Source organism: Ursus americanus, chromosome X, assembly GCF_024610735.1.
Source record: "Ursus americanus isolate L20-20 chromosome X, mUrsAme1.1.p, whole genome shotgun sequence".
Lineage (NCBI taxonomy): Eukaryota > Metazoa > Chordata > Mammalia > Carnivora > Ursidae > Ursus > Ursus americanus.
In genome coordinates this window covers 32,839,676-32,863,480 of record NC_142164.1, presented here as the reverse complement: position 1 = coordinate 32,863,480, position 23,805 = coordinate 32,839,676, and the positions used below count along the sequence as shown (strand labels likewise).

General features: G+C 40.0%; 1 protein-coding gene across 1 annotated transcript in view; it reads left to right on the top strand.

Annotated features, from left to right (window-relative positions):
• The window catches only part of LUZP4 (leucine zipper protein 4), a 34,120-nt gene that overhangs the window by 5,723 nt on the left and 4,592 nt on the right, over positions 1 to 23,805 (top strand). The window contains exons 2-6 of the mRNA XM_087860065.1: positions 10,211 to 10,342; positions 11,673 to 11,788; positions 12,043 to 13,448; positions 18,335 to 18,416; positions 22,608 to 22,660. Coding sequence (XP_087716191.1) covers positions 10,211 to 10,342; positions 11,673 to 11,788; positions 12,043 to 13,448; positions 18,335 to 18,416; positions 22,608 to 22,660 — 1,789 coding nt within the window. The remainder of the gene's footprint in view (positions 1 to 10,210; positions 10,343 to 11,672; positions 11,789 to 12,042; positions 13,449 to 18,334; positions 18,417 to 22,607; positions 22,661 to 23,805) is intronic.

The following is a 23,805-nucleotide window of genomic DNA, read 5'->3' as shown; positions in this document are numbered from 1 at the left end:
GGCAGTAGCAAGAACTTAATGGGAACTGTACTTCCCTCTTCACCACTTTTGTCTAAAGGAGACTAAGGCAAAAGTACTGTAGTTTGAAAGAAAAAACCCCTTTCTGCTTGCTAGATGTAGTCAATCATAGATCCATAAATGTTTGTAAAGCATCCACTCTGTATTAAGCACTGTGCTAGGTACCTGGTACCCTGACAGATAAACAATGGCTTCTCCTCAAGCTGATCATGATCCAGTTGGGGAGGCAGCTAAGTAAATATGTGCAATTTTATGCTGTTTTAAGTGTTGGAAGTATGTATAGTCAGAGTCTATCAGAAATTGAGAGGAAACTAAGTCACATTTTTTGAGGTTTCTGGTATTTTACATATTTAGAAAGTGATAGAACAATGTTTACAAAAATTGGGGTAGATTTTAAACATTCACAAATAATAAAATGGTGATTTCAACACCTTCTGAAACATCAAACAATATAATTATGCTTTTTACAAGAAAATTGTTTATAAGATTTATATCAAAATGTAATTACATGGTACCTCAAGCTGAGTGATTTATTTTTATTAAAGTTTATTTATTTAGGGGCACCTGGGTGGCTCAGTCCGTTAAGCGTCTGCCTTCGGCTCAGGTCATGGTCCCAGCGTTCTGGGATCGAGCCCCGCATTGGGCTCCCTGCTTGGCGGGAGGCCTGCTTCTCCCTCTCCCACTCCACCCGCTTGTGTTCCCTCTCTCGCTGCCTCTTTCTCTGTCAAATAAATAAATAAAATATTTTAAAAAATTTATTTATTTAAGTAATCTCTACACACAACGTGGGGCTCAAACTCACAACCCAGACATCAAGAGTTGTACGCTCTTCCAACTGAGCCAGCCAGGTGCCCTGGGTGATTTATTTTATTTTATTTTATTTATCTATTTTATCTATTTATTTATTTAATCATTCATTTATGATTTTATTTATTTGAGAGAGAGAGAGAAAAATTGAGAGAACAAGTGGGAGGAGGGGCAGAGGGAGAAGCAGACTCCCTGCAGAGCAGGGAGCACAACGCAGAACTTGATCCCAGGCCCCTGGGATGATGACTTGAGCGGAAAGCAGATGCTTAACTGACTGAGCCACCGACGTACCCCTCAGTGATCTATTTTAAAGTGTTTGAGGAATGTTGTCTTTCTTCGATCCTCACAGTGTTTTTCTGACACGAATCTTACTTAGGTCAAGAATTCAAATTTGAGGGTCTTTGGTGAGGCCTGAACCAAATGGTTCTCCTTGAGAGAACCATTTAAAATCTTAAAAAAAAAAAAAAAATTAAAAAAAAAAAGACACCATCTTCATAACCTCATAGACTATGCTGAAAAGGTTGTTCTACACCTTACCTAGGTCCAAAAGCCATTTGTTTTCGCTTCTCTGTGGACAGGCTGAGCAGCAATTGGATCTCATCTCTAAATCGTAGCTGATAAGACCTTTGATTTCTAGATGTTGTGCAATTTCATTACAATGCAACAAATCAAACGGTGGTCTGTGGAATTACAAATTCCGGGGTTAAAATTATGTATAATTTCACTTAAAAAAAACCAGTAACAAAAACAAACTTGCAACATATTCCAAGGGTGCAAATAATTGAAATTTTAAAAAGGTAATTAAGTTTCTTTCTTTTTTTTTTTTTGAGATTTTATTTATTCATTTGAGAGAGAGAGAGACAGACAGACAGACAGAGTATAAGCAGGGGGAGAGGCAGAGGGAGAGGGAGAAGCAGGCTCCCCTGCTGAGCAGGGAGCCAGATGCGGGACTCAATCCCAGGACCTGGAGATCATGACCTGAGCTGAAGGCAGACGCTTAACCATCTGAGCCACCCAGGCACCCCAAAAGTAATTAAGTTTCTAAATAAGTTTGTAAATGACCATTATGTTTCAAAAATCAAGACTTGTGGTGTTTCTCAGTTTTTTTCGGCTGTGTAACCATCTATTAACCTTGGCCCACTTAACACACACCTGTATTCTTAGAGGGGGAAAAATAGAAAAATTAAGTACTTTTTATAGGCCACATGTGTACGTATGAGAAAAGTGTTAAGTGTCAGCAACTACTAAATGTCAATTCAGTTCAAGTATTTATTTATTTTTTATTTTTTTATTTTTTCAAAGATTTTATTTATTTATTTGACAGAGAGAGACAGCCAGCGGGAGAGAGAACACAAGCAGGGGGAGTGGGAGAGGAAGAAGCAGGCTCCCAGCGGAGGAGCCTGATGTGGGGCTCAATCCCAGAACACTGGGATCACTCCCTGAGCCAAAGGCAGACGCTTAACGACTGTGCCACCCAGGCGCTCCCAGTTCAAATATTTATTAAACATTCACTATTATCTAAGAATTCCTATGAAACAGAAAGACTTCTTACACTACAGGGTTTTTTCGTCAATTTTATAATCTTCTTAATAGAATTTTAGAGATGGAGGGGCACTATAGAGCCTCTCTTGTCTCTATAGTCAAATAAAGAACCATTTAGAAAAAGAATTAAAAGAATGTCATTGTTAAATTTATTGATACTTTCACTTAGACTATACCTGAGTTTTTTGTTTGTTTGTTTCAGTCTCATGGTACATTTTTATGTTGGGACATAGATGCCTTTTCCTAATACCATTTTTTTTTCAATTATATTTCAATTTGAACATTTGTTAATTTAATATGAAATATTTATGAAATTACACTAGGTTTATTTCTAGAAAATCTAGCATAGAATGGATGTTTAAGATTATAAAACTAAAATATAGTTCTTTTCTCCTTTTTGAATCTGAAGCACTTTCAAGATTAAAATTTCCTACTCATTTGAGTTTCATCCGTTTGTATCTTAGATACTGATGTTTGCATCTTGCAATTGTTTAGATAGGTACTATGCCATATAGGCTTGGCCTGACATGACACCACATCGGTGTTCTAAGTGCAAAGAGAAATGGAATAGTTAACATTTGGCAAGAGGTGAGATAAAAGATCTGTATTATATAAAACTTTTCTACTTGATTGGGAACCGTGCACAACTGGACTTGGAATATCCCAAATGCATTTGCTCTTAAAGATGTAGTGTTATCTTTAAATAGGCCCAGCATTCACCTTTTCTTTGACTACCCTCCTTTTGTAGTCTAGGCAGCTTTACAGTTTTGCTAAAACAAGTTTCCTTTAAAATGGGGACTTAGTTTCTGAAGACAGTCAAATGAAATTAAAATGATTGGATCACAGAAAAGATGGCAGTTTCCTTTCAAATAGCTGTGCAGTGATATCAATTCTCTATTATTTTTTAAAGTTTTTGTTTAAGTAATCTCTATACCCATTGTCGGGCTCAAACTCACACCCCTGAGAGTAAGAGTCACTCACTCCTCCGACTGAGCCATCCAGAAGCTCCTCTCTCTATTATTTAAAAAGCATTGGGGTGTCTGGGTGGCTCAGTTGCTTAAGCATCTGCCTTTGGCTCAGGTCATGATCTCGGGGCCTTGGGATTGAGCCCCACAACGGGCTCTCTGCTCAGCAGGGAGTCTGCTTCTCCCTCTCACTCTCCCTCTGTGCTCTCTCAAATAAATAAATACAATCTTTAAAAAAATAAAAAGCATTGATCAATTTCCTGATTTCAGATAATCCTTAGCATATTGCCAAGCACATGGAATGCTCTTAGTAAGTGCTTATTATTTAATAGATTGAGATGGCACTGCTGGAGATAGTATGGGGTTCTCCCGTCACCCTCATCCATAACCCACACTACTTGTGCCTTAGCTCCTATCCCTTACTGTACATTGAGATATTGACACCCAAGGCTTTTCCTTAAAAAAAAAATTATTTATTTACTTTAGAGAGAGAGAGAGAGCGCGCGCACACGCGCGTGCACGAGTGGGGGGAGGGGCAGAGGGAGAGAGAATTTTCAGCAGATTCTCTGATGAGCATGGAGCCTGATGCCGGGCTGGATGCCCGACTCCATCCTGGGCTCCATCCCACAACCCTGAGATCATGACCTGAGCCAAAGTCAGATGCTTAACCCACTGAGCCACCCAGGTGTCCCGACACTGAAGGCTTTTCGTCATCTACCTTGTCTGTCTAACCTTTCCCCCATAACTCTCCAGCACTAACCTTCTAGCCAAGCTGATCTTCGCCCTGAAAATACTATATCAATTCCCGGCTCCAGGCCTTTTCTTGTGTTGTTTCTCTTTCTTCGAGTGCCGGGATCTTTCCCCTCATTCACGTCCTACCCATCTTACCCAGCTCTGCCGCAAAGATGTCGCAGCTGTTCCAGTACACAGTAGTCTTTTCTCTGCAGGCTCGGAGTATTCCGTCTCTGCGTTATTCAGGCAGTACTTAATCATATACAGGCAGTTCCCAGCTGGCACGTGTTGTTGTGTTCCAGTACCTCATTTGTATGCCAGCTGTTGGATGCAGAAAGAATCTCCCTGTCGAAACAATATTGTAAAGCGTGAGTAGGATTCTAGGGCAGTGTACAAACGTCTATTCAGTGCAATTTGGATGACGACAACTGTTTATAATAATATGCTATGCAATAATGTATTTCGGGGTCACACAGAATTCTAGGAAGACCTCTCCCTTACTATATAGTTCTAAGAATATCTCTTTATGGGTTCCTCTTCCTTCCCAATACAGCCTCAATTCCTTGGTGACTTGAGGAGTTTTCTTTGGTAACTGGTGGTTCAGGGAGACTGGTGTGAGCTCTGGGGGAAGAGCTTTGTGCTTGCAAGCGGATGAGTAGAAGACGGTGAGTCTGTGGAGGCCCCTCCCATGGCATCTGAAGTGAATGGGGAGAAGACTTCTTGTGTCTCTTTTACGTTTCCCCCTGGCACCACCTTAGTATCAACTTTGATCTCTTCATGCTTGAACTATTGCCGTCCCTCTGCCTACCCCAAAATAATTAGTTTTCCTTTTTGTAATCTAACATTATTCTACAATTTACTGCCAATCATAAATTGCTATTTCCCCAAACCATCAATTTCATAATGTCACTCGTATGCTCTTTGAAGCTTCTTAGTTTGCTCACAGCAGTTGCTGGCAATTTGGGCTAAACATCAGAGTTCCTTGGAGGACTTTAAAAAACAAATACTTGAGGGGCGCCTGGGTGGCTCAGTCAGTTGAGCGGCTGCCTTCCACTCAGGTCATGATCCCGGGGTCCTGGGATCGAGCCCCGAGTCGGGCTCCCTGCTCAGTGGGGAGTCTGCTTCTCCCTCTCCCTCTGCCTGCCGCTCTGCCTACTTGTGCTCTCTCTCTGTCAAATAAATAACTAAAATCTTTATTTTTTTAAAAAAGATTTTAGGGGCGCCTGGGTGGCTCAGTCGTTAAGCGTCTGCCTTCCGCTCAGGGCGTGATCCCAGTGTTCTGGGATCAAGCCCCACATCAGGCTCCTCTGCTGGGAGCCTGCTTCCTCCTCTCCCACTCCCCCTGCTTGTGTTCCCTCTCTTGCTGGCTGTCTCTCTCTCTGTCAAATAAATAAATAAAATCTTTAAAAAAAATTTAAAAAAAATAAAAATAAAAAAGATTTTATTTATTTGAGAGAGAGAAAGAGAGAGAGAACAAGCAGGGGGAGGGGTAGTGGGGGGAAACAGAGGAGGAAGCGTACTCCCTGCTGAGCAGGGAGCCCAATGCAGGGCTCAATCCCAGGACCCTGAGATCATTACCTGAGCCAAAGGCAGACGCTTAACTGCTGTGCCACCCAGGCGCCCCAGGAGGCAGGGGATTTTTTGTTTGTTTGTTTTTAGGAGGCAGTTTATTTTATTTTATTCTTTTTAAAATATTTATTTATTTATTTTTGAGAAAAAGAGAGAAACAGAGAGAGCACAAGGAGGGGGGAGGGCCAGAGGGAGAAACAGACTCCTCACTGAGCAGGTAGCCTGATGCGGTACTCGATCCTGGGACTCTGGGATCATGACCTGAGCCAAAGGCAGACACTTAACCAACTGAGCCCCACCCAAGTGCCCTAGGAGGCAGTTTAAATGAAACATACATGCGGGTGATTATTTTCAAGTCTATAACATACTGATGACGTCCTTTTCGGCTTCTAAACAGTTTCATTTACCCGTGTTACAGACTGTCAGGACAAATTCCTGCTGTCTATGTCCGTATAGCTTGTTTTCCTGCACTCTACTTTGGTGTGCTTATCTTCCCTTGCACAAGTGAGCCCTTTGACATGAAATTTAATTGTGGGAAAATATAACAAAAATGGAAAAAAAACAAAGACAAAACTGAATTTCCTATTAGTTAAGTGAATTTTATATAGCAGCTGTCGGTGTGGTCATTAAACCTGAACCCGTATTAAAGGGCTGCTGATATTTTAACGATTTATTTATTTATTTATTTCAGAGAGAGGGAATTCGGGGAGGGGCAGAGGAAGAGAATCTTTAAGCAGACTCCCGGCTGAGAGTGGAGCCCAAGGGATGTGGGGCTTGATCCCAGGACCCATGAGATCAAGAGTCAGATGTTTAACCGACTGAGCCACCCAGGCACCGCAGGGCTGCTGCTATTTTAAAGAAAAGCCAGTACTATCACTTATGAGCCTAAATTGGGTGAAAGCAGTGACTATTCTTATGAAAATGTAAATGTCAGTACCATAACAAAAGCCTTAGGGTGATAAACAGCCTTAGAGTAAGGCTAAATAAGTGGGAAAATGATGTAGTTTTCACCCAGAGAGTATCCTTTTTGTGGATTTGGATAGATATCATCGTATATTTCTACCTTCTCTCTTCTAGAATAATTACTGTAGGTCAAAAGATCTTGATGCTGTTGGCCAAGTAGCAGATATGAAATCTATACCTATTTGTTGAATGTGAACAATGACAGTCAATATCTGTAAAGCCTGTTTGGAAATGACATTTTTATTTAAAAAAAATCTTGCCTGAGATGCACAATATTTTGCTTTCTATAATACTCCTGCTATTCACTACTTTTTCCTCTGTCTTTTGTTCATTCATAGTACTAGGGAGTTATATGATATTTGGGCTGGGTCAGAATGAGATGGGAAAATGTTTCCATATACTAATATATTCAAAAGGAAAGGATTCAAAAAATCCCGTGGGATTAATGTGGCACCGTCAGAGTGGCACCAAGACTGAAGTCTTTATAATGTTATGTATAAGCTACAAAGTAAACAGAAGGATTTGCTTATGGGGGAGGAGGAATCTTGGTGTTTGGGGAGCCACGTTATATATTTCACTCATGAATTAAAAAGGATTCTGTGAGTTGCAGGGTGGTTGGTTTGAAAGATCAAACGACTTAAGTCCTTTTGTGCATATGAGGCCACTGACAGGATCTAAAGCCACACCGTAGCTATCCCATAGCACTATATGGTTCCGAACAAGCCTGAGAGCATTGTATACCAGTCTGAGGCTGAAAAAATCAAAGGGACAGGGCAAAGTGAGTGCTCGAACACTGTATTAGAGGTTGTCTTTTACTACTTGAGTGCTAAACTTGACTTCGTGTAATTAATTAGAAACGGAATTGAAAGGAAAATGCTATTTTAATAATACCAATTCAAATCGAGGGTCACTAGCCTGGGTGCTGCTCTCCTCATCCTTGAGATAGCCGAGCTTTTTTTTTTTTTTTTTTTTTAAGATTTTATTTATTTATTTGAGAGAGAGAGAGAAGGCACAAGCATAGGGGAGGGGGGAGAGGGAGGGAGAAGCAGACTCCCTGCTCATCAGGGAGCTGGACACCAACTTCGACTCCACTCCAACTCCGACTCAGGGCTCTATCCCAGGACCCTGGGATCATGACCTGAGCCAAAGACAGACACTTAACTGACTGAGCCACCCAGATGCCCTGGGATAGCTGAGCTTTTGAAGGAGGAAGTGTAATGTAGTGGCAAGAATCTTGGACTTAGAATCTATCGTGACTTCTTAACATATTAATCTTTTGCTCTCAACAAAGTCACGTAAGGGGGTGCCTGGGTTAAGCGTTGGTTAACTTATTAATTGGTTAAGTGTCTGCCTTTGGCTCAGATCATGATTCTGGGGTCCTGGGATCCAGTCCAGAGTCGGAATCCCTGCTGTGCTTTCCCTCTCTCTCTCTGAAAAATCTTTAAAAAAAAAGAAAGAAAGAAAGAAAGAAAGAAAGAAAGAAAGAAAGAAAGAAAGAAAGAAAGTCGTATAAGTCTGTTTCCTTCTTTAAAAAGTGAGGATCACCTCTGCTGCCCTTTAAGAGTGGGCGTGCACTATCTGACATACATGAGACACTCGATAAACGTTTGTTCATTTATTGTCTCATTTACTGAGTGTCACATCTATTCAGTTGAAAGGTGTTCTTGTGAATCCATGTGGTTTATCCATTCAGCCATCCCTGTAACAAAGCATTGGGTTGATGTTTCTCAATGGTAGCTGTAATTCTGCATGAGCCCAAGACATTTTCCATCTTATTTAATCCTTACGTGATTCTAAGATGGAGCTTGCCTTATTTTTGGTGACTCAGAAGTCAGGAAAAATGAAGTCACTGAAAATTGTCCATGAGGGCTGCAAGACAGACTGGTCCCAGAGTGCTCCCTCATGGCCTCATGGCCTTGTGAAACCGTTGACTCAGGGAGGAACTTGCCCTTCACTTTGTCCTCTCCGAGGTTTTGCTCTCCTATTTAGGAAGTCACCCATCTCACTGGGTCCCTGCAAACCTGGTTGGCCATTGTTTCAGGGCTGACGAGGGGGAGGGGTAGGAGATTAAAAAAATCTTCCGTGTCCCAGCACTCAGCAGTACCCAGGCTTGTGACCCTCCCTTTGAATGTGATATTCTCATTAAAATAGCATTTTCCTTTCAATTCTGTTTCAAATTAATTATACAAAGTGGTGTCCTGCAAGACATTCTGATTAGTGAACTCTCTTATATTGTAATGAGGAAGAACCCTGTACAGAGATTTGTGCAGATTTTAAATGTCAAATACAGGGGAAAGAACAAAGGGAAAAAATGAGAAGGTAAGGGAATGCAGAAGGAATACAAAGAACAGAATATGAATGAAAATTAACTATGTCTTTGCAAGATGTTATAACCATTGGTGGCCAACAGGCAGACAGAACAAAGGCTTAAAATGGGCTTGTCAAGAAATGGTACTCAGCTGATTGTTGAGATTTACCCCGACTTTTATGTTTGAAGATGCCAGCCATTTCAAAGAAAATCAGAATCAGATTTTTAGAGACCCGAGGCAGGACTAGTACTAAGCAAAATAATGAAGGAATTGGTTAATCTTTGGTGTACGACTGCCTCCTCTTTTGTACGCATCCAACCCCCCCCCCCAGTATCTCTAGTTCCTTCCAAATACGTAGCTTGTGCTTATTTCTAAAGGTCCCTTGACCTAAGTAAGCTTTCATCCACTGATAGAACATCCCACCATTAAATCTTCCCATCCCAGATGTTAGGAGAGATATTTTAAAGCAGGTCGTACATGTCTCTCACCCTTCAGATCATGCCACGTAAGTGCTCTCTGCATGAGTGCATAAAAACATGCCTGACTATGAAGTAAGGTCTGATTGCTTCCTGCTACTACACTAATCTTAGTTCCTTGCCTCTTTGGTATCTCCTCTGAATGTCCATCACTACTGCTTCCTTTCTTGCAATTCACAAAAATAAATTCAACTGATTGTCTAGCACTTACATTTCATCAGGAATGACGCTCTTGTTCTATGTTTCTCTGAAATGACAACAACATTTAGTAAAATCATTTATTTAAATGATTTCCCTTTTAGGCTACTTTACTCTGAAAGTATTTAATTTAATTAATTTATTTAATTTATTTTTGCAAGTGGGAGGGAGCGTGTGTGTGTGTGCGCGCGCACATAAGTGCAAACACAAGCAGGGAGAGGAGCAGAGGGAGAGGGAGAAGCAGACTCCCGGCTGACCAGGGAGCACGATGTAGGACTTGATCCCAGGACCCCAGGATCATGACATGAGCTGAAGGCAGACACTTAACTGACTGAGCCACCCAGGTGCCCTGAAAGTATTTTATTTTTGCATGAATGACATTACTATAGATCTGTTTAACAGGAGTCTTTCTCTTTATTGTTCTGGGAAACTAACCCTAAAATGTCTGCATTGTTTGATCTTTGTTATGGTTTTACAAGTTCATTATTATTATACTGTTACCATTTTTCAGGGCTACCAATTTTTACAATGTTCTGAAATATGATGAGGTAGAATATAGATTATTCACTCGAGACACGTTGTAATTTGGCTTTTTCTATTGTCTTTATTTTTCATGTGTTTTCTAATACAGATGACATAATAATCCTTAAAAAGTTAGAAGGTAAAAACACTGAACCAAAAATGAATGTGACACAGAACCGTAAAAAAAAGAACCCAATTTCAAGACAGCGAGCAAATGCTCGTAGGCATCGCCGACAAAGAGGTAAAGTATACTAAAAATCAAACGTTGCAAAGAATCTGAAATATTTGTGAATAACTAGGTAAGTAAATTCGCAAACTTGGAATGTATTCTAAAGTTGCATTATGTTGCTACTTTTATTTTTCTTGGAAATGTAGGCATATAGGGTTGGTAAGAATTTATGCCATGACAAATGAAAACAATTGTTTAAATTTCTGTGTGTTTCTTCCATAAGGGAGAGCAGGATGAGAATGATAAATGTTTTATACCTGTTCAGAAGCCAGCCTGGTTGGTCCAATTCCATCTTTAGCAGGCAATATAGGAGGGGTAAGAGGATGGTTAATAATCTGGGCACCATGTCATCCACATTTTTGAAAAAACAAATGCTGTACGGCAGAGTACAGATTACGAAGAAAGCCTTTTTTGTATTTCTAATCCTACCAGTCAGTGCAGTCTGCATATTTTAATAAGAATGTGCTGCAAGACTGCCGTTGTAGAGAAGCCTTCCCAACAATTAAGGCTCTCCACGGTTTAGTCAGCAAGCTGGAATCGTCTTGACAGTGTGTGTACTACTCCAAGTCCCTGCCAGTTGCCCACCCAGCTTCATTATAGTCCTTGTTTGAATCCTTCAGTGGCTTAGCTGGTTCTGAGAAAAGGAGGGGTGGTGGTTATTATAGGAACAAAGCTGCGAAGAATGGTGAGGTGGCCTATTCTCATGTTTCTTTTTTTAAAATTTATTTTAGAGAGAGAGCACGCACGCAGGGAGGAGCAGAGGGAGAGGGGGAAGCAGAGTCTGTGCTGAGCGCAGAGCCCTGTATGGGGCTCGAGCCCACCACCCGGAGATCATGACCTGAGCCAAAACCAAGAGTCGGATGCTTCACTGACTGAGCCACCCAGGCGCCCCATCCCATTCTCATGTTTCTACCTAACATAAAATTGATCTTTGTGAGCCTTTTGGAGCTCCATCTTCTTTATTTCTTTTACCTTTTTTACACCCAAAGCAAAGCAGACAACGGAAGCAAATATTCACATGATTAATACAAAGCAGACAGTTTTTCTCCATCTCTGCTTTTTCTAGTAGATAGATGATATACCCCAACCTTGTTGGCTTATGAAAACAAATTTGAGGTATTGTATACAAAGAAGACTACTATATTAAGGTATGCAAATAGAAACACTATGGCAAAGACTTTCCTAGAATTCGGTGAGCCTCTCAGGTGATATCAGACTAATGAAATGTCAAGTTTTGCAAAACCCAGTGCCTAGCCTTAAAACAGTGAGATCACAGGTAATACTTCTGAGAGATATGTTGATTTTACTGACTGAAAATACAGAAAATAATTATTTTTCAAAGGATTCTCAAGATTCAGAAAGGACATTGAGGAAGAAAATGATACAAAACCACATCAAGAACCTTCTGGAGTCAAGCCTGGACAAAGCTCTTTAAACAAGCAGCCTGTAAATGAGCAGGTAAATAAGCATGGAGAATTAACCAATATAAAGGGTCCTAAATTTAATATAATTCTTAATATTAAAGATGATTTTAAATTCCATTGAAAGCAGAGATTGTTTCTTAGTATTCCCTCCTGGTGCCTTGAACAATTAGTTCTGAAAACTGTTTAGTCTATAAAAATGGGACAATGAAATTCTTTAAAAAATTGCCCATAGAAATGCTTTGACAAAATATCATTATATTTGTTTTGCAAAACTGTGGTTCTTTGCAGGAGAAGTGCAATGAAAATTCTAAGTCCCAAGCAGAGAGGAGTGGAAGCCAGTCAGAGGGGAGCCAGCATCAATTGGAAGGATCTCAAGGAGACTCATCAGAAAATCGACACCATTCAAAGAGATCTCGTGGCCAGTCGGAGAGTTCTTGTAGCCAGTCAGAGAGTTCTTGTGGCCAGTCAGAAAGATCTCATGTCCAGTCAGAAAGATCTCATGACCAGTCAGAGAGTTCTTGTGGCCAGTCAGAGAGATCTCCAGGCCAATCTGAGAGATCTCATGTTCAGTCAGAGAGATCTCGAAGCCAATCCGAGAGATCTCATAGCCAGTCAGAGAGTTCTTTTGGCCAGTCGGAGAGATCTCCAGGCCAATCGGAGAGATCTCATGTTCAGTCAGAAGGATCTTCAGACCAATCAGAGAGATCTTGTGGCCAGTCTGAGAGTTCTCATGGCCAGTCTGAGAGTTCTCATGGCCAGTCCGAGAGTTCTCGTGGCCAGTCCGAGAGTTCTCATGGCCAGTCTGAGAGTTCTCATGGCCAGTCTGAGAGATCTCATGGCCAGTCAGAGAGATCCCAAGGCCAGTCAGAGAGATCCCAAGGCCAATCAGAGAGATCTCGTGGCCAATCAGAGAGATCTCGTGGCCAATCAGAGAGATCTCGTGGCCAGTCAGAGAGATCTCGTGGCCAACCAGTGAGATCTCGTGGCCAACCAGAAAGGTCTCGTGGCCAACCAGAGAGATCTCGTGGCCAATTAGAGAGAGCTCATAGACAGTCAGAGAGATCTCATGCCCAAACAGAAAGATCTCGTGGCTATACAGGAAGATCTCGTGGCTACACAGAAAGATCTCGTGGCTACACAGGAAGATCTCCTGGCTACACAGAAAGATCACGTGGCTACACAGAAAGATCTCGTGGCTACACAGAAAGATCGCGTGGCTACACAGAAAGATCGTGTGGCTACACAGAAAGATCTCGTGGCCACACAGAAAGATCTCATAGCCCATTAGAGAGATCTCATGGCCACACAGAAAGATCTCATAGCCAATTAGAGAGATCTCATGGCCACACTGAGAGATCTCATGGTCACTCAGAGAGATCTCATGTTCTATCAGGGAGATCTCATGTCGTATCAGGAAGATCTCATGTCCTATCAGGGAGATCTCATGTTCTATCAGAGAGATGTCATGTCCCATCAGAGAGATCTCATGTCCCATCAGGGAGATCTCATATCCTGTCAGGGAGATCTCATGTCCCATCAGAAAGATCTCGTGTCCCATCAGGGAGATCTCATATCCTATCAGGGAGATATCATCTCCTACCACGGAGATCTCATGGCCAATCAGGGAGATATCGAAGACATTCACCAGTAGAAAGATTCAAAACATCACCCAAAATCAAGTCTGATTTTGACAGGTAAAAACATAATAAATACTTAACCATTAGTACAATGTGTTGAGTAATGTAAGGGCATGCTTCCTTTATATATCTATATTTTAGTGGCTAAATATGTTTTTTTTTTAAAGACATTGTATTAAGACTAAGATATTAATAGAATGGAGGTAACATATACATGGCATCAATTTTCTTTCAACTTGCTGACTACCTCTAGTATCATCCAGTTTTCCAGTGGGCCCTCATTAAGTTGATTCATCTAGGTTGGCCTTCCCTGGCAGAGCCCCATTTACTCAGCCTTTCCTACTGAGCCTTCCCCACAATAGAAATATATTGACCCGGTGACCCATTCCTTTTGAAACTTCCAAACTGCTAGGCTAGCTAATCTAACAACATACTATGCTAGAGGTGATAATATGTAATCTCTGATAATGAATTTCTGTGCTTCCTTCCTCTGTCTCCTTCCTAACGAGTATTCAGAGTCCTCAGCACACAAATGATAGTTGTATCTTTGGACAGCTGAACTTTTCTGCTTTCCTCCAATCAGAGCATAGGAGAGCATGGTATTTTATGCATAGATGCAACACTAACCTTCTGAATATATTTTGAATATATTGTGTATATTTACTGTTGCCCTTATGAAACTGTTAGGCTAGGTCTGTCTGCCCTGGTGGGGGAAAAAAAAAGTAATTTAATAGTTTTGCAAATTGTTTGAATTTTTAAAAAACGCAAGACATCTTTATTGTGATTAACTAGGTAATTGACTAAAAGTTTATTTTTAGTTCATAGTTCTCAGTAATTGCTTTCAGTTTGCATTGCCTATAAATGTCTAGTCAAATATTTTAGCACATAGTAACAACTGCACAGAATTACTAGTTTCAGCTAAAAAATTATTTCCAAAATATATGTGTCTGTTATTGTGTATATAGACAATGTCTGATGTAGGCACCATTTTAAGGCTAAAGGCCCCATCCTACTTATATAAACAGTATACAAATAATTTGCTATAAAAATTTAAATTTAACACTGATGACAAGTAATTAATGTTTCTGCAGTTCTCAGGGATTCACGTTTTACTTCATTTTATACAGCAATTTTTGTTTGTCAAGTGGCATAACACTTCCCCCGAGGTCCAATGCCATATTTCTGTCGTTTTACATTTTAAAATGTAATAAACAATTCTGTTCAGTTTTTCCTCCTTTATCTTCTATTATTATAATTTTTTTTTTGTAGTCTCAGCACAAGTAAGTAGTACTTGCTTGGTTAACGTTGAACTTATCAAATGCTGAACTATTAGAAAGGAATAAAAGAACGCCTAAAGTACAGAAAATTAATATACTTTTATAACTGATCCCTTGGAGATGAATTCTCCTACTCTGTAATTTTCCATTCTAATACTATATGTAAGTTGACCAGTTAGGTGTAATAATACTCTTTAGACCTGGAGTTGGCTTCTCCAAGTATAAAATGAAGACTTCAGTAATTTCACGCCCTCACCAAAATCTTCCCCTCAGGCCAGCTTCACCAGGAGAGAAAGACAAACCAGAAGTTCTAAGTACATTTCTGCCTTAAACAAGCCACCAATATAGAAGCCCAGTGTGGTCTAAATAAAAGACAAGTAGTTGTACAAATATCTGGAATAAAGAATGATAGCATATTCAGAATATTATTTATTTATGGAGATTTACAATAACTTTTTTCAATTTTGAAAACCCAATATGATTCTCAAAAACCCAAGCAGAAGTTATTGTAAACAAGGTGTGGATTTGGATGTTTCACACCTCCAAAATACCCGATTTCAGCTTTTGCTCCTTTTTCCTGATATGGTAATGATATCCAGAGACAGATGCCTTCCTTGGCCATGAAAGTGATGTGTAAATAGAGTAGCAAAGCAGAACAAAAACTGTCTTTTGTACTCTGCACTAAGTAATTTACATGAAATGAATGGCAAAGTGCGCATATCATTACATTAGCTGGGCTGTCCACCTGATGAAAGCTGTTCTAAACACAGATAACAGCTTCAGAGGAAATGAGGTATTTAGTTTTGGAGTGCTTGCCATTTAAATTCCAATTATAGAGTGACAACTGACATCTTATTACCACTCCAGCATTCCAAGTAATTCTTGCAACAGATTCGAACCTGATTATAATTGACAAATCAGATCTTTGGGTCTAAAATCCCTAATTTACTATGTATCACTCTAAAAACAGAAGTCTTTTCAGACCAATTGATTTCCCTATTTTTATTCCCAAATCCTTCACTATTCCCGAGCTCCGTTTGTTACCCAATTGTTAGTATTTTTCTTATTTCTTGAAAGAAGATGCCAGTGAGAATCTGGTCTGTGTTTTTTTAATGAAAGGCCCCTAATGGAGTATAAGTAGCATGAGTGAGTGGAAACCACGTAAGAATATGAAGACACGGCTTTGTGTCCCAACTCTGTCACTAAGTGTATTGAACAAATTACTTACTATTTCTGGATCTCAATCTCCCTAATATGTGAAAGGAGAAATTTGGACTATGTGACTAAGGATCTATGCCAACTGGCAACATCTTAAGAGTTCCTGAATTTCATCTTTTTATTTTAAAAAATTGTAAAAAACATGAAATTAAACATCTTAATCACTTTTAAGTGTACACTTGAGTGACGTTAATATAGTCACAATGTTGTGAAAAAAATCTTAAGAGTTTCATCTCACAAAACTGAAAGTCTGTACCTGTTAAATAATAACTTCCCATCTTCCCTCCACGCCCAGCCCCCAACCCCCAGTAACTACCATTTTCCTTGCTGTTTGTGTGAATTTGACTGCGTTAGATACCTCCTGTAAGTGGAATCATGTAGTTACTTGTGTTTTTGTGACTGGCTTATTTTATCTAGCATAATATTCTCAAGGTTCATCCATGTTGTAGCATATGACAGGATTTACTTCCTTTTAAAGGCTGAAAGATATTCCATTGTGTGTATATACCACACTTTATTTATCCATTGATGGACATTTGGGTTGCTTCTACCTTTTCAAATAAGCTCTTGGCCCCCCTTCCCCTTCTGGAATTCTCATAATGCATATATTGGCCCGCTTGATAATGTACCATAAATCCCTTAGGCTCTCTTCATTTTTCTTCATTCATTTTTGTTTTCGCTCCTCCAAATCAGTGATTTCAAATGACCTGTCTTCCCGTTTGCTGATTCTTTTTTCAGCCTAATCCAATCTTCTGTTGAACTCCTCTAACGAATTTTTCATTTCAGTTGTATTTTTCAGCTCCAGAGTTTGGTTATTCTTTATAGTCTCTGTCTCCTGGCTGATATTCTTTTTTTTGTTCATGCATCACTTTCCAGATCCCCTTTAGTCATGTACCTGTGTTCTCTTTTAGCTCGTTGAGCATCTTTATGACTAATATTTTAAAGTCTTTGTTGGGTAGTTCATAGATCTGCCATTTCTTCAAGGCTGGTTTCTGCAGTTTTATTTTTCTCCTTCGATTGAAGCAGGTTTCTGTTTTTTTGTATGTCTTATACTTGTTGCTGGGATTTGGGCATTTCTTTTTAAAAGATTTTATTTATTTGACACAGAGAGAGAGAGAGATAGCACAAGCAGGGGGAGCAGCAGGCAGAGGGCAAGGGAGGAGCAGGTCCCCCACTGAGCAGGGAGCCCAATGCTGGGCTTGATCCCAGGACCCTGGGGTCATGACCTGAGCCAAAGGCAGATGCTTAACCAACTGAGCCACCCAGGTGCCCCAAGGGATTTGGGCATTTGAAACAACAAACACCTTTCCCAGTCTTTGCATACTGGCTTCATGCAGGGGAAGACCACCAGTCTACCGCCTGGGAGCTCTAGCACCTTTCAGACCTTTTATTTGTGTCCCTTGGCATCTGCCTACAGAACTGCAGGTCTAACGTGCTGCTTGCCTCTGTTTTCAATAGCTTCCAAACTCTGGCACCGGTCCCATGAATGCTCTGAGTCTGGTGAGACAAAAACTAGCCCCTCAGGCAGCCCCCAGGGAAACCAGAACATTGCAGACATGGTCCACTCCTTAGTTTCCATCCCAAGGGAGAAGCCCTAGAATGGGGCTTTCCTCCCGGTTGCTCTATGCTTGTGGCATAGGGGGAGGGACACAAACGAGCACACTAAATGTTGGGAATATTCCTACCCCATTCACTGGAGTCCCTTCTTGGTTTTACAATGGCCTGGATGCTGTAGCTTCTCAGCTGGTCTCTGGAATTCTCATAGAAGTATTCTAGTCTATAGCTTCCTACTCTGCCATTGTCTTAGTCTGCTTGGGCTGCCATGACAAAATACCTCAGACTGGCTAGTTTAAATGACAGGAATCTATTTCTTATAGTTCTGGAGGCTGGAAGTCTGACATCAGGGTGCCAGCATAGCTGGGGTCTGATGAGGGCTTTCTTCCTGTCTTGTATACAGCCCCCTCTCTCTGTGTTCTAACACAGTGGAGAGAGCGCAAATTCTGATCTCTTCCTCTTCTATTCCCATCATGGGGCCTCAGCCTCATGATGTCATCTAAACTTAATTACCTATCAAAGGGCCCCTGTTCCAGATACCATCACATTGGGGGTTAGGGATTCAACTTAGGAATTTTGAGGAAACAAAGCATTGAGTTTATAAGTGCCATCTTGCTGACATCACTCCTGAAAAAAATTTAAACAAAAATAGTCACCCAAACGCCTGGTTAACTTCTGATCTTTGTTACGCATGTGGTAAAGTAATAATTCACACTTAAGCTGAAAATCACTTATCAAAACGCTCTTCTGTATTTTAATTGTATCTAGCGTTCTTAGATCAGACGTTGAAATATGTATAATAAAATAATATTGCTTGAAGACAAATGTTTTACATAATTTCTTTCAAAATAAAAGGTTGCTTTTTAAAGTACCTCCATTTATGATTCATATCAGGTTTTTAATAATGAAAAGAAGGAATGAACACTTCCGGAAGCAGACGCGGCAAAGACATGATCAAATGAACAAGATGCGAAAAGTAAGTGTCAGCGCTTTCCATTTTATAAGCATAGAGTCTATGTAGTTTTTTAATATCATTTTCATTTGAATAGGCTTTTCTTTTTGAAGCCACTTTCCTTCTAGTAGTTCCTTTGGCATCTGCTTGTACTGATGATTACTTTAATACATTGTTAAAACCTTTTTACCAACAGCAATGTAGGAAGAAGCCATGTATGTCACACATGTCGACATGAGTCAAGTGTTTCCAGCCTTGTAGTACAATTGCTTGCAAAAGGTTCCTACTTCCATTACCTTCATCTTACTCTACATTATTTAGCCTTTAAGTGGGCATGAGACACAAGGGAGATAGGATGATACAAATACAACTTTTTTTTTAATTTTCAAGATATTTATTTATTTATTTGTCAGAGAGAGAGAGAGAGAGAGCACAAGCAGGGGGAGTAGGATAGGGAGAAGCAGGTTCCCTGCTGAGCAGGGAGCCCAAAGCGATGTGGGGCTCAATCCCAGGACGCTGGGATAATGACCTGAGCTAAAGGCAGACGCTTAACAGACTGAGCCACCCAGGCACTCCACAAATAAAACTTACTAGTAGCATGTATGATTATTTTTTTAAGTAGGCTCCACACCCAACGTGGGGCTTGAACTCATGACCTTGAGATCAAAAGTCCCATGGTCTACTAACTGAGCCAGCCAGGTGCCCCAGTAACATGTATTATTTTAAGTACTCTTTTATAATCACTGAATCCCTAGGATATTGTCTTTATTTTATTTATTACTTATTTGCTGAAGTTCTACAAACAGCAATTACAAGAAATGCTGTCTATTGGTTAAACCAATTAAATCTATTTTGCTGGAAACTTGCATCTTTAATACAGAGCCCATGTGTTTCACATAAGTATTTATTTATTTATTTAAAACGTTTTATTTAAGTAATCTCTACACCCCACACAGGGCTTGAACTCATGACCCTGAGATCAAGAGTCGCATGCTCTTCTGACGAGCCAGCCAGCTGCCCCTGACATAAGCATTTAGATGAAATGTTCTATTGAGTAGATGTAGCTCCTACATGAAACACATAATACTTATTCCTACATGACACTCTGGTATTTTTCCCAATACCTCTTTATCTATAGGAAAAGACAGGGTAGCTTAAATGGCATCATGATCTAGTGTAAAGTGTTCTAGTCTGGGTCTCAGAGACTTGGCTTCCCTTCCCGGCTAATCTCTTTACTAGCTGTGTGTGTGACCTTGAACAAGTCACCTCCCCAGCTCTCAATATTAGTTTTCTTCCCGTATAAAGATTAGAATGAAGGAATGAAGGACATCTATGAGACAGCTAAAGAGATCTAAGTGGTATGGTATAGTAGTGACTAATGACAGGGGCTTGGGACTCACACTTGGATGGAATCATATTTCTACCACCTAATACCATATCTAATCAATTTCAAGATATACATTTTTTTTCAGATTTTAATATCTCTGAAATCAGGAAGTGTCTTACATTCAATGGTATATCATAGTTAAGTTGAAAAGCTTTAAAAGCTTTCTCAGTGATGTGTAAAATAATAGCCCATTTTATAACCGTGGTGTCTTAGATTGGATGAGACCTGGTAGCCAAGGAAGCCTGAGCAAGTCCCTTTGAGCCTGTTTTCTCAGCTATAAAATGGGAATAATATTGATCTCTTAGGTTGTCATAATGATTAATTGAAATATAGTTAAACATTTTAGGATAGAGACTGGATTATGGTAAGCATTCTATAAATTGGGGTTCTTATTATTTTATTATTACTATGATGATGATTATATCAAATTATTCATTATAATTACCAAATGTTCATTATGGCCATATTGATGTGATTACTTTAAGAATGCATGCCTTTTTAAAAGTCCTTACATTCTAAATAATTTTGTGATTCAGATTTTATACGTATATATGCTTATTAGTTATTCAAGAGATTTTCAACATGAAGTAAAAAAAACCTCGTGAGAATATAGGGGCAAATATGAATATTTTAAAAATAGGAACAAAATCTCTAATAGGCTTGCAGATAGCTATAGCTACAACCCCCTAGTGTTTGTTTGCCCATTCATTTCTTGAACCTGACTTCAGTTCCTACCATTCTAATAAATTTAGCTATCGAAAGATTTTTATTACTTTTTTGTTGTCAAATTCAATGACCTTTTCTTACACCCTTCTTTCTCTCCTTCTTTGTAGTATTTCTTCATTTAACACTTTTCAGCTCTTATTATATGCCAGAAATGTGCTACGTACTTGAGAAAGAATCTTTACTCCAAGAAAGAAAGAAAAAGAAGGAAAGAAGAGAGACAAGGAAGGAGGGGTGAGGGAGAGAGAGAGAAAGAGAGAGAGAGAAATATAGCAAAAATACCTAGATAGAGGTGGGCCCAAGGTACGAACCAGCTAGGGAGGTCAGGGAAGGCATCCAAGAGAAGAGAGTGTTTGCGCTGAGTCCTAGAGGCTGAGTAGAAGTAAGCAAAGCAGAAAAGGTGGGAAAGGCGTTCTAGTCAGAGGAAACATCACGTATAAAGGTATAGAAGTGAAAGGAAGCACAGCATGTTTGGCAAACTGCAATTAGCTTGGTAGTTTTCAAACTTTGTACTGCAAGAGTTCTAGGATCTTTGAAGTGGTGCCTTAGGGGCCAAGGAAGGCAGTTTGCTTTCCAATATTTTACACATTGGGATACCAAATAAAATTTTGTTAGAACTAGGTATTCTACCACTTAAAATAGTTTGAAAATCACTGAGCTCAAGTGTAAAGTGTGTGGGCAAGGCTACTGAGAGGCGAGGGTGAAGAGATAAGTATCAGGAGCTAGATCGTGGAGGGCCTGTGCGCCATGCCATGCTGGAGTATGGATTTTATATCAAGGGCAATATAGAAGTGTTGAAAGACCTTAGGAAGGAAATGGCATTGATCAATTTATTTTAGAATTAATCACATTAGCTCAAATCCCTTTTTCTTCTAATAGTTTTGAGTTCTTTTTTTTTTTTTTAAGATTGTATTTATTTGACAGAGAGAGAGAGAGAGCATGCGAGCACATAAGCAGGGGGAGCAGCAGAATGAGAGAAAGCAGGCTCTCCTCTGAGCAGGGAGCCCAATGCAGGGCTCGATCCCACGACCCTAGGATCACGACCTGAGCCAAAGGCAGACGCTTAAGCAACTGACCCACCCAGGTGCCCCCTAATAGCTTCGAGTTCTAATTCCTTCTCCTCCCCCCACCCTCCCCACCATTTCCTTGGCTCCTATTCTCATTTCTCCTATTCTGGCTTCTCTACCACCTGGTCAAGCTCCTGGATAATCTGCCGTGATTGCCACTGGTTTGCATGTAAACCATACCTCCATTCTAGTGGCGTCCTTATCCTTCTTTAGTTCTTGGCAAGGACCCTATTAACTAGTGTTGCCAGTAGTAGAATATGGGTGAACGTATGCGAGGCTCTGTTTAGCTCATGGAGTCATCGCCCTTGGACACACATCCATCTTGAATTCAGGGCTGCCTTCAGTAACAGGTTTACTTATGAACACTAATATGTGCTTCCAACTTGAACATGAACTTTCCAATAAGTGCATATTTGATCTGTAACCATTAACTTTGAAGAATACCCCATGTGTTATGATCCTTTTATAGTCTACAGGCTTGATGGACTTTTTGGCCGCTATTATATTGTTTGTAAGCCTCTTAGTACCAAATCTGCTTGCAAATTGTAACTATGGTTAGGATTTCATATACAAACAGCTAAACCACCAAATACCAGCTACATATAACTGGAGGCACTGAAACCAGTTCAGCTGTGGAGTGATTTGGACCAATTAACTTTTGAATGGAATGTTTTCATTATACTTTGGTTTGTTTCATTTAACCATATATGGGTGGAGCCAGGCCACACCTAGATCTTGAGAATTTTCTTCTGGGTCACTATGAGCTATAAGGCCTTTGGGAAGACCTTTGACTTTTCCGAATCTTCATTGCCTAATTTGCTACGTGAGGGGGTTGGACCGCTTCATCTCCAATGGCCCACTGTGAATTCTTGCATCTGTGAATAGGGAAGAAAAATCTGAAATTGAATGGTAGACTGATGATCAAGCAAAGAGACTATTGTTACTGAAAATGTCAGTCAATTGAAAATGTAGAAAATAAGCACCTTGTGCTGAGTACGGAAGACTTCTGCATGATTTATTTCAACTTTTCCCATTTAGATATCACCAGAAAATGACCGCAGCTTCCATGAAAATGATCGAAGATGTGAAAGGTAATTGCTGATAGACATCTATACAATTAAATTTAATTATTCTTATAAGAAAAATGGAACAAAAACAAATAAAGGTAACTTAGAGCAGGGGGCCTCTAGAATCTGATTCTGAACAATCCATAACAATTTTTTTTTTTTAAGATTTTTATTTACTAAATTGAGAGAAAGAGACAGAGCACAAGCAGGGGAGAAGGGAAGAGGGAGAGGGAAAAGCAGACTCCCTGCTGAGCAGAGAGCCTGATGCAGGGCTCCATCCCTGGACCCTGGGACCATGACCTGAGCCGAAGGCAGACGCCCAACCGACTGAGCCACCCAGGCGCCGCTCATAACAATTTCTGTTAATGATCCTAATACAGAACCAGAAAATTCATGAGTAAAACTGCCTGGCTTGATTTTATGTTTATGTTTGAGATTTCTGCATTACATTTTGCTATGGTGAGTATAAATGTCTTGATGTTGTATCCTTTCTACTTAAAGCATGCAGGAATTGTCACCCTGAGGAATTCAGTGCCATGAAGATTTTTGTTCATTTTCAGTCTCAAGATTAAAACCCTCAGCTCTTTATAATATATACCAAACATACTAAGTAAATTTCAGTGTTCCAAATGATCTTAGTTTCAAGCATGGAGGACTTTGCCAGGTGAAATTATCAGGAGCAGTTGTGCACCCATTCAGAGCTATAACCTTGAAAGGAAGAGTGCTGGTATACTCCCTTCAAAGTGGGTTTAACCAAGGGCATCTGTGGAAGAGTTGAAAGAGCTGTGGACACAGCAGCAGATTAATTATAATAGATTGCATTTACTGAGTGCCTATTATGTACTAGGCATTGTGCTAAGCACTTTTATATTTGTGATATAATCTACTCCCCAGCAATCCCGTGAAGTAGGTATGAACATTTCCATATTATAGATGAATAAAATAAACTCAATAGGTTATATTAACTTCCTCAAAGCGTACAACTAATAACATAATTCAAATTTTGAATGCTATATTCAAATTTGGTTTGTGTGGCTACAAAGCTGTGGGCTTTCTACTCTCTCTTTTTTTTTAAAGATTTTTTATTTATTTATTTGACAGACAGAGAGAGAGCACAAGCAGGGGGTGTGGCAGGCAGAGGGAGAGGGAGAACAGGCTCCCCACTGAAC